Raw genomic sequence first — 23,093 nt, 5'->3', positions numbered from 1 at the left:
GTGGAGGCTGACGCGTCCGAGGTGGGAGTGGGGGCTGTCTTGTCCCAGGGTACCAGGTCCCTCACCCATCTCCGGCCCTGTGCCTACTTCTCCTAGAAGTTTTCGCCCACTGAGAGTAACTATGATATTGGCAACCACGAACTCTTAGCCATTAAATGGGCATTTGAAGAGTGGCACCACTTCCTGGAGGGGGCTAGGCACCAGGTAACGGTCCTTACCGACCACAAGAATCTGGTTTTCCTAGAATCTGCCCGGAGGCTAAACCCGAGACAAGCTCGATGGGCGTTATTTTTTACCAGATTCAATTTTTTGGTTACCTATAGGGCTGGGTCTAAAAATATTAAGGCTGATGCACTGTCGCGTAGCTTCATGGCCAGCCCTCCTTCGGAGGAAGATCCTGCTTGTATTTTGCCTCCAGGTACAATCATTTCCTCTATTGATTCTGATTTAGTCTCCGAAATTGCGGCTGATCAAGGTTCAGCCCCCGGGAACCTTCCTGAGAACAAGCTGTTTGTTCCCCTGCAATTCCGACTAAGGGTACTTAGGGAAAATCATGACTCCGCACTATCTGGTCATCCAGGCATCCTGGGTACCAAGCACCTCATTGCCATAAACTATTGGTGGCCTGGGTTGCCTAAAGACGTTAAGGCCTACGTCGCCGCTTGTGAGGTTTGTGCTAGGTCCAAGACTCCCAGGTTCCGACCAGCGGGCTTACTACGTTCTTTGCCCATTCCCCAGAGACCTTGGATCCATATCTCCATGGATTTTATCACCGATTTGCCTCCATCTCAAGGCAAGTCGGTGGTGTGGGTTGTAGTAGACCGCTTCAGTAAGATGTGCCACTTTGTGCCCCTCAAAAAACTACCCAATGCTAAGACGTTAGCTACCTTGTTTGTCAAACACATCCTGTGTCTCCATGGGGTCCCTGTCAATATTGTTTCTGACAGAGGGGTACAATTTGTTTCTTTGTTTTGGAGAGCCTTCTGTAAAAAGTTGGAGATTGATCTGTCCTTCTCCTCTGCCTTCCATCCTGAAACTAATGGCCAAACTGAGAGGACTAATCAGTCTCTAGAACAATATTTGAGGTGTTTTATCTCTGACTGTCAATATGACTGGGTCTCATTCATTCCCCTCGCCGAATTTTCCCTTAATAACCGGGTCAGTAACTTGTCAGGGGTCTCCCCCTTTTTCTGTAATTTTGGGTTTAATCCACGGTTCTCCTTCATTTCACCTGGCAGTTCCAACAATCCCGAGGTAGAGGTCATTCATCGGGAACTGTGCACAGTTTGGGCCCAGGTTCAGAAGAACCTAGAGGCGTCCCAGAGCATACAAAAAACTCAGGCAGATAGAAGACGTTCTGATAACCCCTTGTTTATGGTTGGGTATCTGGTGTGGCTATCGTCTAAGAACTTGCGCCTTAAAGTCCCGTCCAAGAAGTTTGCTCCCCGGTTTATAGGGCCATACAAGGTCATTGAAGTCCTCAATCCTGTCTCCTTCCGCCTGGAGTTGCCCCCATCTTTTCGAGTACACAACGTGTTTCATGCCTCCCTCCTTAAACGCTGCTCCCCGTCCTTGGCTCCCTCGAGGAAACCTCCTGTCCCCGTTCTCACCCCTGAGGGGGTAGAATTCGAGGTGGCCAAGATTGTGGACAGCAAGATGGTCCAAGGCTCCCTCCAGTACCTGGTCCATTGGAGAGGATACGGGCCTGAGGAGAGGACTTGGGTACCCGCCCGGGATGTTCACGCTGGGGTATTGGTCAGGAGGTTCCACCTTCGTTTCCCCAATAAACCAGGTCCATCTAGAAAGGGTCCGGTGGCCCCTCATAAAAGAGGGGGTACTGTTAAGGATCTGCCAGGCACAGCTTCTGTATCCACGCCCAAAGGTAATCAGTCTGCACCTGCTTCTATGTCTGTGAGACTGACTCCATCTTCCACCACTCAGGATGGCAGGCTTAGGAGTGGGAGAGCCTATAACAGCCTGGCCAGACAGAGCTAGCTCCCGCCCTCCGTCTATTTATACCTGCCTTTCCTGTTCCTCCTTGCTTGTGATTCTTCTCTGTTGGTTTCCTGGCCCTGCTGCAACTTCTTGAACTACTTGTCCCTGCTTCGTATTGACCCTGGCTTACTGACTACTCTTCTGCTCTGCGTTTGGTACCTCGTACACTCCTGGTTTGACTCGGCTCGTTCACTACTCTCCTGCTCTGCGTTTGGCACCTCGTACTCTCCTGGTTTGACTCGGCTCGTTTACTACTCTTGTTGCTCACGGTGTTGCCGTGGGCAACTGCCCCGTTTCCCTTTGTTCTGTGTTTCCTTATCTGTTGTCTGTCGTGCACTTACTGAGTGTAGGGACCGTCGATCAGTTGTACCCCGTCGCCTTGGGTGGGTCATTGCAAGTAGGCAGGGACTGAGTGGCGGGTAAATTAGGGCTCACTTGTCTGTTTCCCTATCCCTGTCATTACAAAAATGCTAATTTTTGCAATTTTTCTCAAAATTTTGGTGATTTTCACAATTAAATACTGAACATATCGAGCAAATTTTGGCAGTAACATAAAGTCCAATGTGTCACGAGAAAACACTCTCAGAATAGCTTGGATAGGTAAAAGCATTCCGAAGTTATTACCACATAAAGTGAAACATGTCAGATTTGAAAAATGAGGCGAAGCGGGAAGGGGTTAAGAACCTTTCATGATTTTAACCATGTAAAACTCATAAATTCATCAATATTGTAAAATGCACCGACTAAATATAAAGTCTAGCTATGCTTCTGCTCCATAGTGATTAGTGTTCTAGTCAGTTCAATTGTGGGTTTGATCTGACATTTGAATTGGCCTAAGAGGAAATCCTAAAGCACCACTCACTGAAGTTGTCCATACGCGTAACATGTCATGATAACATGCAAGATGAGAATGATTATCATTATATGTATATTGATATATAATATTTAATGGACAATATTTGCAAGTGTGGGAATGTTTTAACACTTTAACGACCAGAGTCAGTATAGACAAAATTGAACCCAACCGATCGCTAAAACTAAGCGGCAGAAGTGCTCGGGTGAGCAATATTCTGCGTTGTTTCCAATCGGCTTTCTTCCGCTTTCAGCGGAGCAGGGGGTTGGGCTCAATTGAATGCCTATAAGTCCGTACACTGTTTGCTTGACTTTCTGAGGAAAGCCAATAAGAAACGAAGCGGCACAGCACTCACCAGACCGCATCTGCTGCTTTGTTTTAGTGATCGGTGGGGGGGTCTCAGTGCTCGGGATCCTACCGATCAAAACTTGTGACATGTCACTATGACATGTCAAAAGTTTTTTTTTAATTTTTGTTACCCTTAAAGACAAACTGACCTGTGCATGACCAAGTTTAGTTAGTTAGATGATGACTTTATAATGCATCTCATAGCCACAAATCAGCACTTTACTGTTTGCAACCTAAGGCCGGGTTCCCACGTAGCGTAAACACTGAGGAATTTCTGCAGCGGAATTATGTGCGGTAATTCGGCAGCATTTACAGTAGCAACAAAGTGGATGAGATTTTGAAGATTTCATGCCCACGCCGCGGTAAAAAAACCCAGCGAAAACGTTAATAAATTGACCTGCGGTGCGGAATTTAAATCCGCAACATGCCAATTTATGCTCCGTTTTCGTTTCTTTTTTGTTGTGGGTTTTCCCCATTGAATTCAATGGGGATGCAAAACTCGCAACAGAACGCCAAGTGTTGCGACTTTTGCAGTGGAATCACAGGGAGTCCGCCGCTAAAATCGCAACTCAGAAAAAATAATAATTCATACTTACCAAGAACTCCCTGCTTCTTCCGTCAGTCCGGCCTCCTGGGATGATGTTTCACATGGGCTTTAGCATCATCCAGGGAGGCCAGACGGGACAGCCATGGAGGGACACGTCACCATGACAACGGCCTAGGAAAGTATAGGCGTTTTTTTATTTCTATGCTGCTTACCGCAGCGGTTTTTCAGGCAGAATGTGCTGTGGGTTCCAGGTCAGATACGCTGTGTGGTTTTTACGCAGCGTTTTTGACCCGTGGGAACTCGACCTTATTGTTTAATTATGTGGCTGATTTTTTCCAGTGGAATGGATTGGACAGCGTAGGATCTGTTCACATTCGAATCATGGCTTTTGTTTATCTTGAACCCTTGACTACTATGTTGGATCAATTTTTCAAATGGATAACAACGAATTGTGATGGACCACATTGACTTATAATGGGGTCCATCAGGGTTTCTGTATTATTAACGTCACAAATAGCTCTGCATATTGCACTATTCTTGCCATCAAACAATGTATTGGCAATAACCCTAGTGTGAACAGAGCCTTTTTTATATTACGCATCAGTTGCCCCTTCCATATTCTATTGACATAACTGTAAAAAAATGGAAGGAAGTTTGGGATTTAGGACCTTAGATCTTATAAAAGCTTAAAAAAAGCTACAATTTAGAAGATTGATATGTTATGTTCTGTCACTCATTTGTCTCTACCTGGCCACCTTGTATCATTTTTGGGGGGGGGGGGGGGGATTTAACATTTTCTTGAATGGAGATCGATGATCATCGCAAAACATAATCTTTGCAAATATTTTTATTTATGTTAATAAAGCTTTAGATGTGATCAAGAGTGGTGCTGTTTATCCAACTGACATATTCCCTAGTCAGGTGGGTGAAGATGGATGCATCATTAGGCTTTCCACACACATTTTCCCCAAAAGAAGTGACTCCTCTGAAAACACCATTGCAAATCAGTGGACCACCTGAGTCTCCCTGTAAAATAAAAGGTAGAAATTAACGTTTGGAAGGAAATTTACAATAATTATTTTATATTTTAATGTGTCTTGATATGTCTGCTAGGTGTGATAGATGCTTTAGGCCTAATTGTATCCAATTCTGAGAGTGGCGTGTCTTCCAGGGACACTTCATTTATTCACAATTGAATCATCTCTCAGATTGCTCAGCTGCCGGCTCCTGCAGGAGGAGGGTGACCTGTAGCTGATAGGATACTCACAAGTTACTTTCTTCTAGACGGCACAGGTACAGGAAGAAGAGGTAAAGTACAGATATAGGAGAAAAATGTGTGTTACATATGGTTTTTGTTATAGATTTTGATGTGGATTTTACCCTTTGCATTACATGTCCGCAACATGTCCTGATTTCTGCAGTTTTTTTCCACTACCTGTGGATAGGGTTTTAAAAAAACCCTTTAACATGCATTGTAAAATAAATTATCATGGATTTTCGGGATTAGAATCTGAACCAAAATTCAGTGACAAATTTGCAACGTCTGAACTCACTGGAATTTCATTGCGGAAAAGCCACAGCATAAGGGTATGCCCAGACGTGGCGGAGTTCTTCCGCCACTGTCCGCATCAATGCCGCACAGAATCTGCGTTGCAGATTCTATTGCGGCTTTGCCTAAAATGGGCATTAAATTGATGCGGACTAGCCGTTGCGTATTCAGGGGAAGAGAGCTTGCTTTCTCTCTATCAGTGCAGGATAGAGAGAAGGGACAGCCCTTTCCCTAGTAAAAGTAAAAAGAAATTCATACTTACCCGGCCATTGTCTTGGTGACGCGTCCCTCTTTTGACATCCAGCCCGACCTCCCTGGATGACGCGGCAGTTCATGTGACCGCTGCAGTCTGTGATTGGTCTGTGATTGGCTGCAACCGTCACTTGGACGGAAACGTCATCCTGGGAGGCCGGACTGGAGGAAGAAGCAGGGAGTTCTCGGTAAGCATGAACTTCTATCTTTTTACAGGTTGATGTATATTGTGATCGGTAGCCGCTGTCCAGGGTGCTGAAACAGTTACTGCCGATCGCTTAACTCTTTCAGCACCCTGGACAGTGTCTATTTACTAACGTCGCCTAGCAACGCTCCCATAATTACGGGTGCACACACGTAGTCACCCGTAATTACGGGAGCCCCATTGACTTCCTCATTCTGGCTGTAGACCTAGAAATACATAGGTCCAGCCAGAATGAAGAAATGTCATGGTAGTAAAGCCAATACGCTCCGCAGCACACATAACATCTGCGGACTTCATTGCAGAATTTTGACTCTCCATTGAAGTCAATGGAGAAATTCCGCAATGAGTCCGCAACAAGTCCGCTACACGTCCGCAACAGTCAGTGTATGCTGCGGACACCAAATTCCGCACCGCAGCCTATGCTTCGCAGCGGAATTGTCCGCAACGTGTAAACGAACCCAACTAAAAAGCTGTGGAAGGCAATGGAGAAACGTGTACGCTGCGGATTTCCAGAGCATTTCCGCCACGTGTGGTCATGCCCTAATACAGTAGCAGCAGAATGGATGAGATTTGAACAAATCTCATCCACTTGCTGCAGAAAAAAATCTGGCGATAATCTGATTAGTGGTGCGTTTTTTTAATCTGCAGAATGTGAATTTATGCTTTGGAATCGCTGCTTTTCTGTATTGGGACTTTCCCATAGAATTCAATGGTAGGTAAAACCCGCAACATATAGCAAATGTTGCAATTTTTGTGGCGGAAAAGCTGCGATTTCTCCGGAAAAAAAGCTTATATTTACCCTGGTCTCTGTAGTCATGGCGATGCGTCCCTCTTCTCCGTCCAGGCCAGCCCCCTGGGATGAAGTTTTTCTCATGTGACTGCTGCCTAGGAGGCCGGTCTGCACGTGCAACAGAGGGAAGCGTTGACATGACTACGGAGTAAGTAAAAGTTTTTGTTTTTTTTTAACCACAGTTTTTCGGCTGGAATTCCCTGCAGGTTCCAGGGCGGATACGCTGTGTAATTTTACGCAGCGTATCCAGCCTGTGTGAACACAGCCTTAGAGGGGTCATTTTAGAGGGGGCACTCTGGCTGGGGCGCTCTATGTGGGGTTGCACGCTTAATCGGGCAAAGTATATGGGTATACTTCCTGACTGAGAAACTGTGTACGGGGACTTTTTATGGGGGTAAATATAGTGGTGAACATGTCATAGCAAGACATGTTATTGATGATGTAGAGGTTAATTCTCTTCTGAGTGTAGTGTGTATTAGGTATGGGGCACTCCTTGTACTGTCCCTACCAAGACCTGTTTTCCCACTATCTCCTTTCTCGTGCTAGTTAGGTACATTCTGATGGCCAGTGTAGACCTACTAGACTTGTGGACTTTTATGGCATGTCATTTAGATGTATCATACATGATACATCAGTGGTGGTATAACAGCTATAAAGGATTAAAGTTGAAAAAAGATAATTAAGGCTTTGATTACAATTGCATCGTGATTTCTGTTTATAGCAGAAACCACAAAGCATTCCTGGATCCGTCGTACGATGGATACCAACTGTGCCCAACTGTTATTGACTTACAGTAGGGTCCATCAGAGTGTCCATATTTTTGACTGGAAATATAACGCTGCATACAGCACTATTCTTCCCCTCAAATCTAACAGAACTGCTGGCGGAGGCCGTGAACGGATTCTCCAATGTCAATGTGAACAGAGCCTAAGAAGTTTTCTTTTCCTGTGGAGAGCTCACTGCACATATGCAGCCACCTCTCCATTCATGTAAATTGGTGTAATGCCTTGTTCTTGGCAAAAGAGTCCTAGCTGCTGAGATGACATAAACATCCTTCATCAGAAAACATTTGAACCTGGAATAACATCATTGTATATAGAGACATAAACGCAAATATGAAATATCTGGTTTTATGAGGACGTATATGGGTACGAAATTATTACTGCGGATTGGTATTGGACCCACTCCACCAGATGTTGTAGGCACTAAATGCTTTCTAGTAAATTTCTGACCAGATAGTGCTAAACCTCAGGCACGCGGCTGTATTCAGAAATACACAGATCCCAAATACATAGGCCAGAGCATTTTGTGCCTAATGGAACATTATGTATTGGGTAAACTTTCAATGTAAAAATGTTTTAAGGAGTAATAAAGTCAGAGCTGACACTTACTATACAGGTATCTTGTCCTTTTGGCCCCACAAGGGTGCATATTAAATTTTTTGTTATTTCAACTCTCTTTTTCCAAATTGTCTGACATTTTTCTCTGTTTAGAATAGTGATATTAACGTCTCTGAGAGAATCAGCTTCAGAATTTTCCTCAGTCCATCCCCATCCGGCCGTCTCACAAACTGTTCCTTCTTCTATGTCCTCAAATGTGTCTGGTAAGGGGAGCAGTTGAACAGTTTTTCCAATCTTTGCTCTACCTCTCAACTGGAATAGAAATTACATAAAATACATATTATAATGTGTAAAATTTTCTGGGTGCTAAAGCACAGGAACAATCCAGGTATTCACTGGGCAACCACTGCAAATCTTCATAGCCCTGTTTATTCTGCACTTGTCACTAAATCTCAATAAGTTGCACCCTATGCCTTGCAGTCATGTGTAAATGGGGGGCTCAAATAAAGCATATGAAGGGGGCCTCTCAGGGGTGCCTTAGTATTAACCCATTCTCGCTGTGGCCATTTTTGAGATTTCCATTTTTATTTTTTCCTCCCCACCTTCCAAAAGCCATAGCTTTTTTATTTTTCCGTCTATATAGCCATATATAGTAGCATATAATGTACTAGGAAATGAGAAAAGACATTCTTTGTGGGGTGGAAAATGAAAAAAAAAAATTGTGATTCCTCCATTGTTTTTTGCGCTTTGTTTTTAGGGCGTTTACTGTCCAATTCAATCGACATGTTAACTTTATTCTGCGGGTCAATATGATTACTGCGATACCAAAATTATATGGTTGTTTTTATATTTTAATACTTTTAAAAGGAAAAAACTAACTGGCGGAGGCAGGACTTAATAGGAGTACAAGAATGGCCGACCTTGTGGCCCGATGGGCTGTTAGGGGATGTCGCCCGCCACTTTCTAATTCTTTAAATGCCACGGTCGCTATTGACTGTGGCATCTAAGGGGCTAAATGACAGAGATCACACTTGAGCGCAATCCCACTCGTTACAGTGAAGTGTCGGCTGTAACATAGAGCCGACACCTGCATTGTATGGAGCCCACACCATAATTCCCCTACCCGGCTATGATGTAGGTATACGTTGGGAGGGGGTTAATTGTATAGCACTGTTATTCAATTACGCATGGAATAAGCTGTTTGGTGACTAAATGTTGGTATTATTTGAGTGATGTATGGTGGTATTTACTTATAGCTATCTACTAAGGAAGTGTGCAGAATATAATATTTGCAGTGTATGATGGTGGTGGCACTGTATAGTTTTATTATTTAGGCAATTGTATGTATGCCTTATTTGGGTGTCTGTATGGTACTTATAATTAGGCACCGTTTGGTATAATTATTTGTACATTACAAAACACTGTATGGGTTAGGGGGCGCTAGCAGATGGTACCACACTGAGCACCATTGAGCATAAAGCCGCCTCTTAGTCCAGCCCAGGCCCTGTAAGGCAGCTGACCCTGTGACAGCAGCTATGGCTGTTATTTCTGTAGTTCTTCTCCTGTATTCTTTGATGTGCTATGAAGCATGTGTGTTCCTCTGTACATACATTTTTGTTAAGCTGGTCACATCAATACAAAAAACAGCATAAAGCTTGATAATACAGTAAATCTTCGTATGCGCTATTCTTACTCTGATAAGTCGAATGTCATTTTTTAAACTTGAACTGTTGTATTGTGGATGTTGGATAGATCTGGAAATGCGAAACTTCTGAATGCCTTTTTCATTTCCTTCCCTTGAATGAGCCCCAAGTAATATGGTTGCTATGCTTGCTCGCCTGAAAATAGATTAGTCATTAATGTAAAAAGCACATGTTTGTAATTTCAATTGTCATTTTCAGTATTCCTATATTGAGCCACACATTTCGGTTCCAATGGACTAAAGGTGCTCATACACATTAGATGACAGTCGAGATGGGCTATCTATCTAATGTCCCGACTCTTTCTCGAAGGCAGATGTCGGAGGCAAGAATGATCGAGATGTTGGATTTCAGCATGCCGAAAGGAGGTGTGAGGTGTCTGGCAGTGGCTTATTTCCTTTTCCCCATTGAAAACACAAGCATGTCTAACCAAGCCAAGTGTGCATGCGTATTGGTGAGTTGAGTTGAATGGCTCTCGGCCAAAACAGCTATCTAAAGTATATGGCCACCTTTAGCTTCTGTTCACACCCGGCAATGTGGTGTGAAGGTGTAAATTACCCCCTGAGAACCACCAAGCAGTTTTTAGGGTTATAGAAAAATTAACACCTTTCCTTGGCATCTCCCCGTGGTGCACATTTCTTTTGTTCTAATGCAACATATAGTGGATTTATGTGGAATAGACAATAAGTGAAAAATGCGATGTGCCCTTTATGTGGTGCTTTTTGGGCAGTGCTCCTAATCGACTTGGGGGAAAATCCTCCAGCATGGAGGACCTTATAAAGCAATTCTGAGCAGTGTAGCCATGAATCCAGCACTGGGATGAGATCAGTGGCGTAACTATAGGGGTCACAGCGGTCGCAATTGTGACTGGGCCCCGAAGCTAGGGGGGCCCGCCCCCCCCGTACCACAGCAATGAAAATATACTATAGTAACTGGGGCCTATGTAATAAACTACACGGGCCCCTGTTACTATAGTAACTGACAGTACTTACCCCCCTCTATCCGGAGCGCAGCAGAGGTTCTAACGTTACAGCGCTGTGCGCAGCGCATGACGTCACGATGCTATGCGCTGCGCACAACATCCCAACACTTTATGGAGTGAGTACCTTTACCTACGCCGCTGGATGAGATTTAACACTTACTAAAATCTGTTGCAGCGTCTCTGTGTCTCTCTCCTCTGTCTCCCTCCAGCATCTCCCTTCCCCTCCCCTCTCCTCTCCATCTCCTCTTTCTATTGGCAACAAGTAACCTTCAATCATCAGTGAGTTGATAATCTATCTTGTCTCTCAAGATGGATTTTTAGCAGTAAATTAAGAGGTGAAGGAGGCATTCTTTTTTAAAAATATTATGTATTACAAAGGTTAGTAACCATTTAAAACTCTGTAAAACTGAGTTTTGTATGGTGCAGGGCAAGACACAGACATTCTCTTTCTTGTGGGTACTTTAACTGACTAAGCCAAAGATACATTACATCCAAGGATATGTATGTTGGGTGAGATCAGTGTCCGTGGCTGCTTCTTGGACACTTCTCCAGTTGAGATCAGACACCTCTCATTCTCATGATTGCTAAGAGTCTAAACATCTAGACCCCCAACAATCACCCTTTATTGCATATCTAAGTGACAGGACATAAAAGAGAAACATATTCAGTGTCCATGAAAACTCTGTGAAGATAATCACACTTATCTGGTTTGTGTTCTGCATCTTAATGGATGATATTACATATACTGGTACTTACTTTTGACAATGCCCTGCAGTTAGTATCCAGTTTGGCCTTATTAAACTTCCTCCACAAATCATTTCTTCAAAATCTGTCTCAAATATTATCAGAGCCATGTAAGGTCTGGAGTGAGGAACAACTTCATTACCATCTATGATTTTCACTGTTTTACCTGTTAATCAGGAAAATAATATATTACCTTATACCACAAAGTTAGAAATATCTACTACACAGGTATATAAAAATGCATAGAGCATGCACACTTCACTTCACTTCACTTCACTTCTTCTAGACCCTGTCTCTTGCTGCTGGTCTGGTGCGAAACATGCACCATATAATAACAGAATATAGACCTAAATAAAGGTATGCCCGCACTCGTATGGATGCCGCTGCCGGACAGTAAGATGACGACTTCCGGCCACGGTTTCCGGCCATATGTTCAAAGAAGCGAAGGCGCAAGGAATAGGAGCGGAGGCGGCAGGAGCAGGTAATTTATGTTCGTGTATGTGATGTGTGTATTATGTTCGTGTATGTTCGGGTTATACTGTCTGAAGAGCACTGTATCTAATCCTTCTACACTGTGCAGTCGCTCAGAAAATGGCGGCACACAGTGTAGGAGGTTTGAAGATTCAAACCCCTCCTTCTCCTGGCACTAGCCAGTATAAGGGAGGGGGGATTGTGTGAGGACACTAGAGAGAGTGTGTCTACCCCAAATTTGCAGCATAAAGCAATGAGCTTGCTTTACCACATTGACCATGCTGCAGTTTTGGGAACTGCTCTCTCTAGTGGCCAGCACATGGAAATGTTATAAATTAGAATCTAATTTATAATATTTCCTGACTTGTGAAAAAATTACAAAAATTAAAACAATGTGTAATCACATAAATAATAATTGTTTAACTAAAAAAAATTAAAACATTTCTAGCAACACATTCCCTTTAAGGCTCAGAGCCCATTTCTGAAATCTGACATATTTCAGTTTATGTGGTAATAACTTCGGAATGCTTAAACCTATCCAAGCAATTCTGAGATTGTTTTCTCGAGAGACATTGAGCTTTATGTTAGTGGTAAAATTTGGTCGATATATTCAGTGTTTATTTCTGAAAAATTGCAAAATTTAGAAAAATATAATTTTTCTCAATTTAAATGCATCTGCTTGTAAAACAGATGGCTATACCACCCAAAATAGTTACTAGTTCACATTTCCCATATGTCTACTTTAGAGTGGCATAATTTTTTGAACATTCTTTTATTTTTCTTGGACATTACAAGCTTAGAACATAAACAGCAATTTCTCAAAAGCCTTTTTTTTTAAGGTACCTGTTCAGTTCTGAAGTGACTTTGAGGGACCTATGTATTAGAAACCCCCATAAAACACCCCATTTTGAAAACTGCACCCCTCAAAGTATTCAAAACAGCATTTTGAAAGTTTTTTGTAACCCTTTAGGCATTTCACAGGAATAAAAGCAAAGTGGAGGTAAAATTTGCAAAATTCATTTTTCTTGCTGAATTTCAATTTTATTAATTTTTTTTCTGTAACTCAGAAGGTTTTACCAGAGAAACACTACTAAATATGTATTACTCAGATTCTGCAGTTTTGAGAAATGTCCCATATGTGGCTCTAGTACACTTGTGGACTAAAACACAAGCCCCAGAAGCAAAGAAGCACCTAGTGCATTTTGGGGCTTCTTTTTTATTAGAATATATTTTAGGCAGCATACCAGGTTTGAAGAGGTGTTGAGGTACCAAAACAGTAGGCATCCCCCAAAAGTGACCCCATTTTGAAAACTACACCCCTCAAGGAATAAATTTATGGTTGTTACCATTTTGATCCCACAGTTTTTTCACAGCACGTATTTAAATTGGGCTGTGAAATTAAAAAAATGAAATGTTTTACAATAAGATGTAATTTTTGATCAAAATTTTTTATTTTCACAGGGAACAAAATACCCCATTTGGTTGCCCAATTTCTCCTGAGTGCAGCAATACCCCATTTGTGGTGATAAACTTCCGTTTGGACCCATAGGAGGCCTCAGAAGGGAAGGAGCGATTTGTGACTTTGGAGTTCAGATTTTGCTGGATTGGTTTTCGGGTGCCATGTCGCATTTGAAGAGCCCCAGAGGTATCAAAGCAATGGAAACCCACTATAAGTGATCCCATTTTGGAAACTACACCCCTCAATGAATTCATTTATGGGTGTTGTGACCATTTAGACCTCACAGTTTTTTCACAGAATTTATTTGAATTGGGCTGTGAATTTAATTTTTTTTTATTTTCTTCCAATAAGATGTAGTTTTGGCTACAAATTTCTAATTTTCACAAGGAATAAAATACCCTATTTTGTTGCCCAATTTGTCTTGAGTGCGGCAATACCCCATTTGTGGTGATAAACTGCCGTTTAGGCCCATGGAAAGACTCAATTGGGCTGTGAATTAAAAAAAATATATTTATTTGCAATAAGATGTAGTTTGGGCTCAAAATTTCTTATTTTCACAAGGAATAAAATACCCAATTTTGTAGCCCAATTTGTCCTGAGTGTGGCAATACCCCATTTGTGGCGTTTGGGTCTATGGGAGGGCTCAGAAGGAAAGGACCACCATTTGGCCTACTGGGGATTTTCTGGTGCTAAGTCATGTATGAAGAAGCCCCTGAGTTACCAGTACAGAGTGCAGAGTGATATTTGCAGTTTTCTATACATATATGCCCATTCAGTGTCCGATATATTGTGCCCAGCATGTGCCATCGGAGACATACACCCTATAAACTGTAATGTCGGTTCTCCCAGGTATGGCAATACCCTACATGTGGCTGTTAACGGCAGGGCTCAGAAGGAAAGGACAACCATCTGACCTACTGGGGAATTTCTGGTGCTACGTCATGTATGAAGAAGCCCTGAGGTACCAGTACAGTTAAACCTCCCAAGAAGTGACCCCATTTTAAAAACTACACCCCTTAAGGCATTCATCTAGAGCTGTAGTGAGCATTTTAACCCCACAGGTATTGTGTAAAAGATAATGCGCAGCAGATGGTGCAGAGTGAGATTTGCAATTTTCTATACATATGCCAATTTAGTGTCCGATACATTGTGCACAGCATGTGCCACCGGAGACATACACCACATAAACTGTAATGTGGGTTCTCCCAGGTATGGCAATACCCTACATGTGACTGTTAACGGCAGGGCTCAGAAGGAAAGGACAACCATTTGGCCTACTGGGGAATTTCTGGTGCTAAGTCATGTATGAAGAAGCCCCTGAGGTACCAGTACAGTTAAACCCCTCAAGAAGTGACCCCATTTTAAAAACTACACCCCTTAAAGCATTCATCTAGAGGTGTAGTGAGCATTTTGACCCCACGGGTATTGTGTAAAAGATAATGCACAGCAGATGGTGCAGAGTGAGATTTGCAATTTTCTATACATATGCCAATTCAGTGTCCAATACATTGTGCCGAGCATGTGCCACTGGAGACATAGACCCCATAAACTGTAATGTGGGTCCTCCCAGGTATGGCAATACCCTACACGTGGCTGTTAACAGCTGCCTGGGCACAAGGTAGGGCTCAGAAGGGAAGGACCACCACTTGGACTGCGGGGGATTTTCTGGTGCTAAGTCATCTATGCAGAAGCCCCTGAGGTACCAGTACAGTTGAAACCCTCAAGAAGTGACCCCGTTTTAAAAACTACACCCCTTAAGGCATTCATGTAGTGGTGTAGTAAGCATTTTGACCACACAGGTATTGTGTAAAAGATAATGCGCAGCAGATGGAGCAGAGTGAGATTTGCAATTTTCTATACATATATGCCATTTCAGTGTCCGATATATTGTGCCCAGCTTGTGCCACCGGAGACATACACCCCATAAACTAATGTGGGTTCTCCCGGGTATGGCAATACCCTAAATGTGGCTGTTAATAGCTGCCTGGGCACACCGCAGGGCTCAGAAGGGAAAGATGAGGGGGATAAGCTGTGCTGAGTGCATCGGGGTAAGTAAAACTGGGGTAGATTAAAAATCAAGGGATGTATGATAAATTTGAAAACACTCTTTCACACAGAGCCCTGGTTTTTCAGGACACGTGTCACATTGATATATTGTGTCCTTCCTTATCCCCCTCTTATAGCCGACCTTGCACCTCTTTTGACTTTTTCCCTTCTTGCCAGTTTGGGGAACTTCTCCTGGAAAGTGTTGCCCTGGTACGATGCGTGTGGTCTCGCTTCCAGAAGTACTGGGTGCCCCTCCTTCTTAGTCCCTAAAGATTAGGTTCTTGATAACCACCTCTTGAAATTCCAGGAAAGTTCCCCTCTGGCCTGCACATCGATGTAGCACATACGCATTGTACAATGCCATCTGTATGATGTACACGGCCAGCTTCTTATACCACACCGCATGGCGCTGTAGGGCTTCAGGACTTGATCTGACAAGTCCACCCCTCCCGTGTACCTATTGTAGTCCAGGATGCAGTCTGGTTTAGGTCTCTGTACTGGTACTTCGTACTGGTACATGGGTACTGGTGTGGCCATGTATTGTTATCAATACAAGGACATCTGTCTTGTACTTGTACTTGACACACAATATGTTGCTGCTAGAATGTGCCATGCTCTCATTCCTTCTGAGTGTTTGCCCAAGCAGAGTCTTAGGGAGGCCTCTCAGATTTCTTCTAGCAGTGCCACATGCATCCAGTACTTCTGGAAGCGAGGCACTTGAAGTGTGGGACGCTGGTATAAAATGATCCAGGTAGAGGTGGTAACACTGGTCCAGCAGTGGGTGCACAAAATCCCACACAATTTTTGCATTAACTCCCAGTAGGAGGGGAGGGGGGAGCATTCTTGGGGCTGAATACTGGTGTCCTTCCCTTCATATATCCTAAATTTGTACGTATACCCTGATGCACTCTCGCACAGCTTATACATCTTCACGCCATACCTTGCCCTCTTATTCGGCAGGTACTGGCGGATTTGAAGCCTCCCTTTAAAATATACCAAGGAGCCATCAATAGAAATACACTTCTCGGGGGTGTATGCTTTGGCAAACTGGGCACTGAAATGGTCTAATAGGGGTTTAAGTTGATATAAACGGTCAAAACTGGAGTCATCTCGGGGTGGGCACAGCTCATTATCAGTATAATGTAAGAAGCAAAGTATTGCTTCATAACGCATCCTGGACATGGCCATACGGTACTGCGGGGTGTGGTATAAGATGTCCGTGCTCCAGTAGGTCGTAATGGATGGCTTTTTCAGAAGCCCCATGTTCAAGTGAAGTCCCCATAACTTGCCCAACTCTGCTGCGTCTACAGGGGTCCACCTGTGGGATTTGGCATAAAATTATGTGGGGTTTTTAGTAATATACTGTTGGCATATAAATTTATCTGGGAGACCATAAGCTCTATAAAGTCATCAGTGAAGAAGAACTTGAAAAAGTCAATTTTACTGAGTCCTGCCGTATTAAAATTGATCCCCGGGCTGCCCGTGTACTCGGGGATTTGGGGCTCATAAATGTTTGGTGTGGGGGTCCAAATGGGGTCACTTCGTTCAGGGGTTTCAACTGCGTCGGGGTGATTTCGGCCGGAGGTTTCAACTGCAGTGGTGGTCCTGGGGCGTCTCCTAGGGGATTCCTCTTCTTCATCACTGGATGCGGAGGTTGATAAATAAAACAGAGTTTCACCATCCGACGAGTCTGTGTCGGAGGCAAGAAATGAATATGCCTCTTCGGCAGTAAATGTCCGTTGGGACATGTTTGTTTGCTTCCCTAGGAGCAATAGGCTGCTACCTAAACTAGCCCAAAAAAATTGTGTTTTTATAGAACGAGTGGGTTTCCCTAACACTAACACTAAACTTAGCTAGATTTTATTTGAACTTCCCTGAGACTAAACCTAAATACGGCGACTATTCCCTGACACTATACCTAACTGGATTATTCCGAGCTTCCCTGACACTAAACCTAACTACGGTGACGGATGGCTGACACTAAACCTAACTAGATTATTCCGAGCCTCCCTGACGCTAAATCTAACTACGGTAATGGACCCCTAACGCTAGATCTAACTACGGTGACTGATTCCTGATGCTAAATTCCTTGATGCTATACCTAACTACGCTTTTTGACGGTTCCCTGACACTAACTAACCCCAATACTAAACTAACCAGTTAAATTGTCTGAACTAACTATTTTATTTTTATTTTGTTTCATTTTTATATTTTTTTTGTTTTATATATTTTATAAATAAAAAATATAAAAAAATAATCCCCAGGGACCAAGAAATTTGGTCCTGAAGACTAAGAAGTGGTCAGTGATAGAAGATCACTAACCAAAAACGTGGTGGGAACACAAGGAGGAAGTGTACAGGAGTGGGTAGTGGATGGGAGAGGTGGGAAGCAGAAAAAAAGTAATTTTTTTTTGTCATTTTTGCACTTTTTTCCGACTTGCTCTTCTCTCTCTCTTCTCACAACCGGTCTGAATGTCTCGCTATCTCCAACAGAGGGGTTCAGGATGGTTGCAGCAGGATGTGATGTCAGGGAGAGGAAGTTTAGATAACGATCACCGATATTGGACAGTTAGTCACTGGCTGACCAATAGCGGCGATCGAGGAGGCGGGACCATTGCGACAGGTCCCGGTGTATTGAGCTGTTATAGCCTGCTGTCCGAAACAGCTCGTGAACGCGCCGGCGGAAAATGACGATGCTTTTTCCCCGTGACGTACTATTCCATCACTGAGCGCGAACGATGTGGTCAGCATGACGGAATAGTACGTCACTGAAGGGGTTAAGGCATGATTACTGCCAGACCTGTTGCTTCTAAACGTCACTTAAATAGAAGCCATCTGGTAATGTGAAGCTGGCTAGGTGGTCTCAAAAAACAGCACAATATACCACTGTTCTCCATCACTGCAATTTTTCAAAAAATTGGAAAAACAACCAGAGCAGCTAAAAAAGAGGTGACATCCTCAATACCACAAAGTCAGAATAAAGCAATAAATTTTACCGCTCAGACACTTGCAAGCACAGAGTCTGAATTCCAACCTCCACCGGTGTATCTCTTTGTTGTTCTGGTTCTAATAGTTCCACGAAGCGATAAAGCAGTGTGCTATACAAGTTCTTACAGTCTCTGATCTATATCTCCAAAAAGGGAGAAAAAATACAGCTAGTGCAAAATCCAAGTACAAAATCCAAGTTTTTAATCCATACTTACTGTACAAGACAAACCGAATAAAAGGCATATATTAATTTTTGCAGCCCTAGGGATAGATCAGAGACTGTAAGAACTTGTATAGCACGCTGCTATATTGTTTAGTGGAATTATAAGAACCAGTGCTACAGAGAAACACACCAGTGGGAGTTTGAATTTTCTGCATGCAGGCTGGGGGAGAAGGGTACTCTCCGTGAACACTTCAGACTTTGTGCTTGCAATCGTCTGAGCGGTACAGATCCCTAACAAAGTCATTGAACTGTATCAGTCTAGAAAGGGGAACAAAGCCATTGCTAAGGGCTTATTCACCCGAACGGTTAATCGGGCGGGCATTTTTTTTAGGGCTTTCACACGGCTGTATTAAAATCAGTTAAACCCAGTGGGACTATTCACGGTCGATCTTGTAACCTCCTATTTTTTGATGACCCGGGAAAACGGGCCATGTCTTATTGTTGCCCATTTTCATGGATCCCTCAATAGACTCAAGTCTTTGAGGGATCCATATAATCAGGTCCCACACGTGTGAAAATTTGCAGTAAAAAACTGTCATTTTTCATGGCCGATTTTATACCTGTTCGTGTGAATATTGCCTAAGGCTCTGGGACTCCAGCGAACCACACTGAGAGCCATTATCCACAAATGAAGAAAACTTGCAACAGTGGTGTACCTTCCCAGGAGTAGCCGGCCTAACAAAATTGTTTGAGCAATAGCGCATCTTGTCTCGCATTTGAGAAAAAAAAAGCTATCTAGATGACCCCCAAGGCTTTTGTGAAAATATACTGGGGAAGACACAGGTCTCGTGGCATAAAGCTAACACCACATTCCACCATAAGCACATCATACCAACAGTCAAACATGGTGCTGGTAGTGTGAGGGCCTGGATGACTTGCCATAATTAAAGAAAATAAAGAAGGTAGCCAGCACCCAAGTAGTGGAGATGAATCAAAGGTGATTTAATCCAGTGAGCAACGTTTTAGCTTGTGTACAGAAACTGTATGCTTGATAAAGGCTAACATAAGCCGAAATGTCGCTCACTGGATTAAATCACCTTTGATTCATCCCCACTACTTGAATGCTGCCTACCTTCTTCATTTACTTTGGATATCGTTTGGGGAAGTTGGGACCATGCCCCTGGTCTGGCGTGCACCATTGAATCAGAATTAAAATTCTCACGGAGTGCTGTTCCCATCTTTGTTTTCGAGTTCCCATAATTGCTCTCTATCAGAAAATTCTGAAGGAGATTGTCCACCTGTCAGTTCGTGACCTAAAGCTCAAGCACAGTTGGGTTATGCAGCTCGAAAATTATCCGAAGCACACAAGCAAGTTCGCCTCTAAAAATAAACAAAATGAAGGTTTTGGAGTGGACGAGTCAACTTTCTGACTTGAATCCCATTGAGATGCTCTGGCAAGACCTTAAACGGGCAGTTCATGCTTTAAAACCCGTCAATGTAGCCGAAAAAAACACAATTCTGCAAAGAAGAGTCGGACAAAATTACTAAACAGCGATGAAAAAGACATAACAAGTTATCTCAAATGTTTGATTGCAGTCGTTAATGCCAAGGGGGCACAACTGGTGTTTTAGGAGGATAATTAACTTTTTTCCCATGGGTGATACAGGTTTTGAATAAATCTTTATCTTCAATAAATGGAATGATCATTTTAAAGTTGCATTTTGTGTTTACTCATGTTGTCTTTATCTAATATTAAAGTTAGTTGGATGATTTGAAATAAACTACTGTGTGAACGCAGCCTCAGGCCTAATGCACACGACCGTAGTTTTTATAAAATACTGACACGTTCAATTCTATCAGCCAGTATATTTCTGGGTGTGTGTCTGCATCATAGAAATGAGCCTCAAAAAATCGGACATGTCCTATTTTTGCATTCACGGACTGTGCTCCTATACTTATTACTGTGAGCACTGTCCGCAAATTCGGGTGACACTCCACAGCCCGTCCGTGCAGTATTTACTGACCGTAAATACTGCACGGCCGTGTGCATGAGCCCTAACACTGAAATCACACATGCCGTTTTTGATGAGGTTTTTGAACCAAAAACAGGAGTGGGCACAAAAAGTGATGTCTTTCCTTTATAATATTTCTCCACTCCTGTGTTTGGCTCCAAAGACTGCATCAAAAACTGCATGTGTGAATCCAGCCAAAGGACTTACACACATCAACGCTATGTAAGTAGGCTTTGTATGTCTATGATTCAGAGAGATATAGCTATATGTTTTCCCCTTTTCTCTTTCCACAAAAATGAATGCGTTTGGACTAATTGTTTTAATTTTTTTTTGGGTTGATTCACACGTGACACATTTGGTATATACAAAACTAAAATATATATGTTTCTTGTCACCTTTTTAGAGTAATTGTTAATATGAACTATGGCACAAGGTGTAACTTGAAATTTGGCATATATGTATTAAAAAATCGGGTATGTTTTACATTTATTATATGGGTATAAGTTTTTAACAATTACTTTGTAAGGTTTATTTTATGTATTATGCATATTAATAGATCACTAATGTTTCCATAGGTCACAGTAGTTGTTATTAGATGTTAGCGGGTTTAAATTTTTTATGTATTATCACATGGCGCTTTACTAGTGGTCACATGATTCAGTTTCCTAGGTGACACGCAGGTAGCGTAATGCTGAGCTGGGGAACATGCGATCACACGTGGGGTGGATTTTTATGATTATAGAATAGGTACAGTATTTGAACGATATCAGGAGCACATTGTATGCTTCCCAAACTGTGCGTTGGAGTGCTATGCTATGGTATATGCTATCATAATCTTTTGATCTGTTCATAGCAAACTTGGGCAGTTTTCAGCTATTCACAGGATTTCTTGTGAGCTATAGCTACAGTATGTCTTTAGACTTCATGGAATGATCGATTGCATCACTGTCCTATAAACATATAAATATTTACTGCCATACAGTTTACAGTATATACATAAGCTGTATAAATTTGTATTCTATGAGCTCTTCCTATTGACCAGAAATTTATCAATTATTGACTGTGTGAAGGGAAGAAGAGTAGTTAGAGCTTTTTAACAGAAAAAAATCTCAATAAACATTATGTAATGGAATTTGTATGTGTCAAAAAAGTGATGCAGAGGCTTCATATTTAGCCTGATCACCATATTTTTCTTTGTATTTACACAAGAAAACCGTAAAAACATACGTTAATAAATCTGCCCCACAGTTTCCAGTCACTGATGACAAGGGTATATATAATGGAAACTTCTCTCTCAATAATGCTGCCTCGTGTTCCAGTGCCTCCCATATGGCTCACAACATTTATAATACTTGTGTTCTCTTTGATGCTTGTCCTCTACCCCCACCAGTGTAGAGGTAAGATTGCAACCTCTGTACCTCTAAAGTTCTTTTCTTTGAGCACCTTGGTAATTGGTTTTTAACTCTCATTCATTTTATTGGAGAGTGACTGCCACTTTTCCTCTGTCAACATTTAATTACACCCTTATTCTCAAGATGGCTAGGATCTTGGCAGCCAAAGTTCTTCTGATGACAATAAAAGGGAAACTGGCACTAGATTTTTGGGCACTAAACCACCAGCATGCCATTATACTGCTGGGGTTTAACGTCCCAAACATGCCCCTATCAAAACTGTCAATTTTTGCATTTTCTCTAAGTAGTTATAATACAGTGTGCGCTATATGTAAATTACCAGAGAAGTGTCCTGAAATGAGTCCAGTGGCATCCTGCACATACTCAGTCCGCAGATGAAGCCGAGGCCAGTACACCAGAACTCATTTCAGGACTCCTCTCTGGTAATCTACATGCCACGCATGCTGTATTATAACTTCTTTTTAGACAAAATGCTAAAATGGACATTTGTACTTCATCTAGTCTTTCCTTCACCTGGGGTAAAGATTTAGTTTGTGGTTTAAGCCCTGTATCTAAAAAATCCTGGCCAATGCAGAGTGGTTTATTGGCATCCTCCCCTCCTGGCATGCAGCACCTGCACACATACCCCTCCATGTTTCCTTATTATCAATGAAGAACTATAGAAATAGAAAATGTATTGCTCCCTACCTTCAGAGACCAGCAGACATGCTGCAGAGAGAAGCAGGACAAGGAAACGTTTCATGGCTGATGAATTCATATTATTTTGACCTACGAGTCCTTTTATAACCCATGTGCCTGCTACAGTTTAATCTTATCTACATGTAATGTAACATTTCAGCCTGTGGAAAATTACATCACACGCTTGCACATCATTTCAGTATTTATCACCATGATCATCATCATATAGTATACAGTATATAAGCATTTCATAAAGTTAAGCATTACATATCTCTTACAGTTGATGTCTGTGGTATTTCATAATTAAGAGGATATCTCAAGAAACTTACAGTTAATATATAGAAAACATTGTTTTCTTTTGATAATGGGAATGTAAATAGCAGCGCTCAGCTGTTTCCATAACTCCTGTTTTCTTCTATGATAGTTATGGATCAGCATAGCTAAGGAAGCTTTCCTGTTTTTGTAATCCTAGACACATTTTGATTTGTTTTTCACCTGATGGTGTCGGCCAGTAGCTGCCTTACCAGGCAGTACGTGGTCGGGGGACCTGTTTTGGGAAC

At 42.5% G+C, this 23,093-nt stretch overlaps 1 protein-coding gene across 1 annotated transcript; it reads right to left on the bottom strand.

Moving 5' to 3' along the window:
• Positions 1 to 4,610: 4,610 nt before the first annotated feature.
• On the bottom strand, positions 4,611 to 22,612 carry LOC142746582 (granzyme A-like). The gene is made up of 5 exons (XM_075854925.1): positions 22,543 to 22,612; positions 11,318 to 11,471; positions 9,573 to 9,717; positions 7,931 to 8,191; positions 4,611 to 4,769 (listed from the first exon to the last, which is right to left on the bottom strand). Exons 1-5 carry the CDS (start codon positions 22,610 to 22,612, stop codon positions 4,611 to 4,613), a joined length of 789 nt encoding a protein of 262 aa, XP_075711040.1.
• Positions 22,613 to 23,093: the final 481 nt, after the last annotated feature.

The sequence above is a fragment of the Rhinoderma darwinii genome, chromosome 1 (assembly GCF_050947455.1).
Source record: "Rhinoderma darwinii isolate aRhiDar2 chromosome 1, aRhiDar2.hap1, whole genome shotgun sequence".
NCBI classification, from domain to species: Eukaryota; Metazoa; Chordata; class Amphibia; order Anura; family Rhinodermatidae; genus Rhinoderma; species Rhinoderma darwinii.
This window is presented reverse-complemented; position numbering and strand designations above follow the sequence as displayed.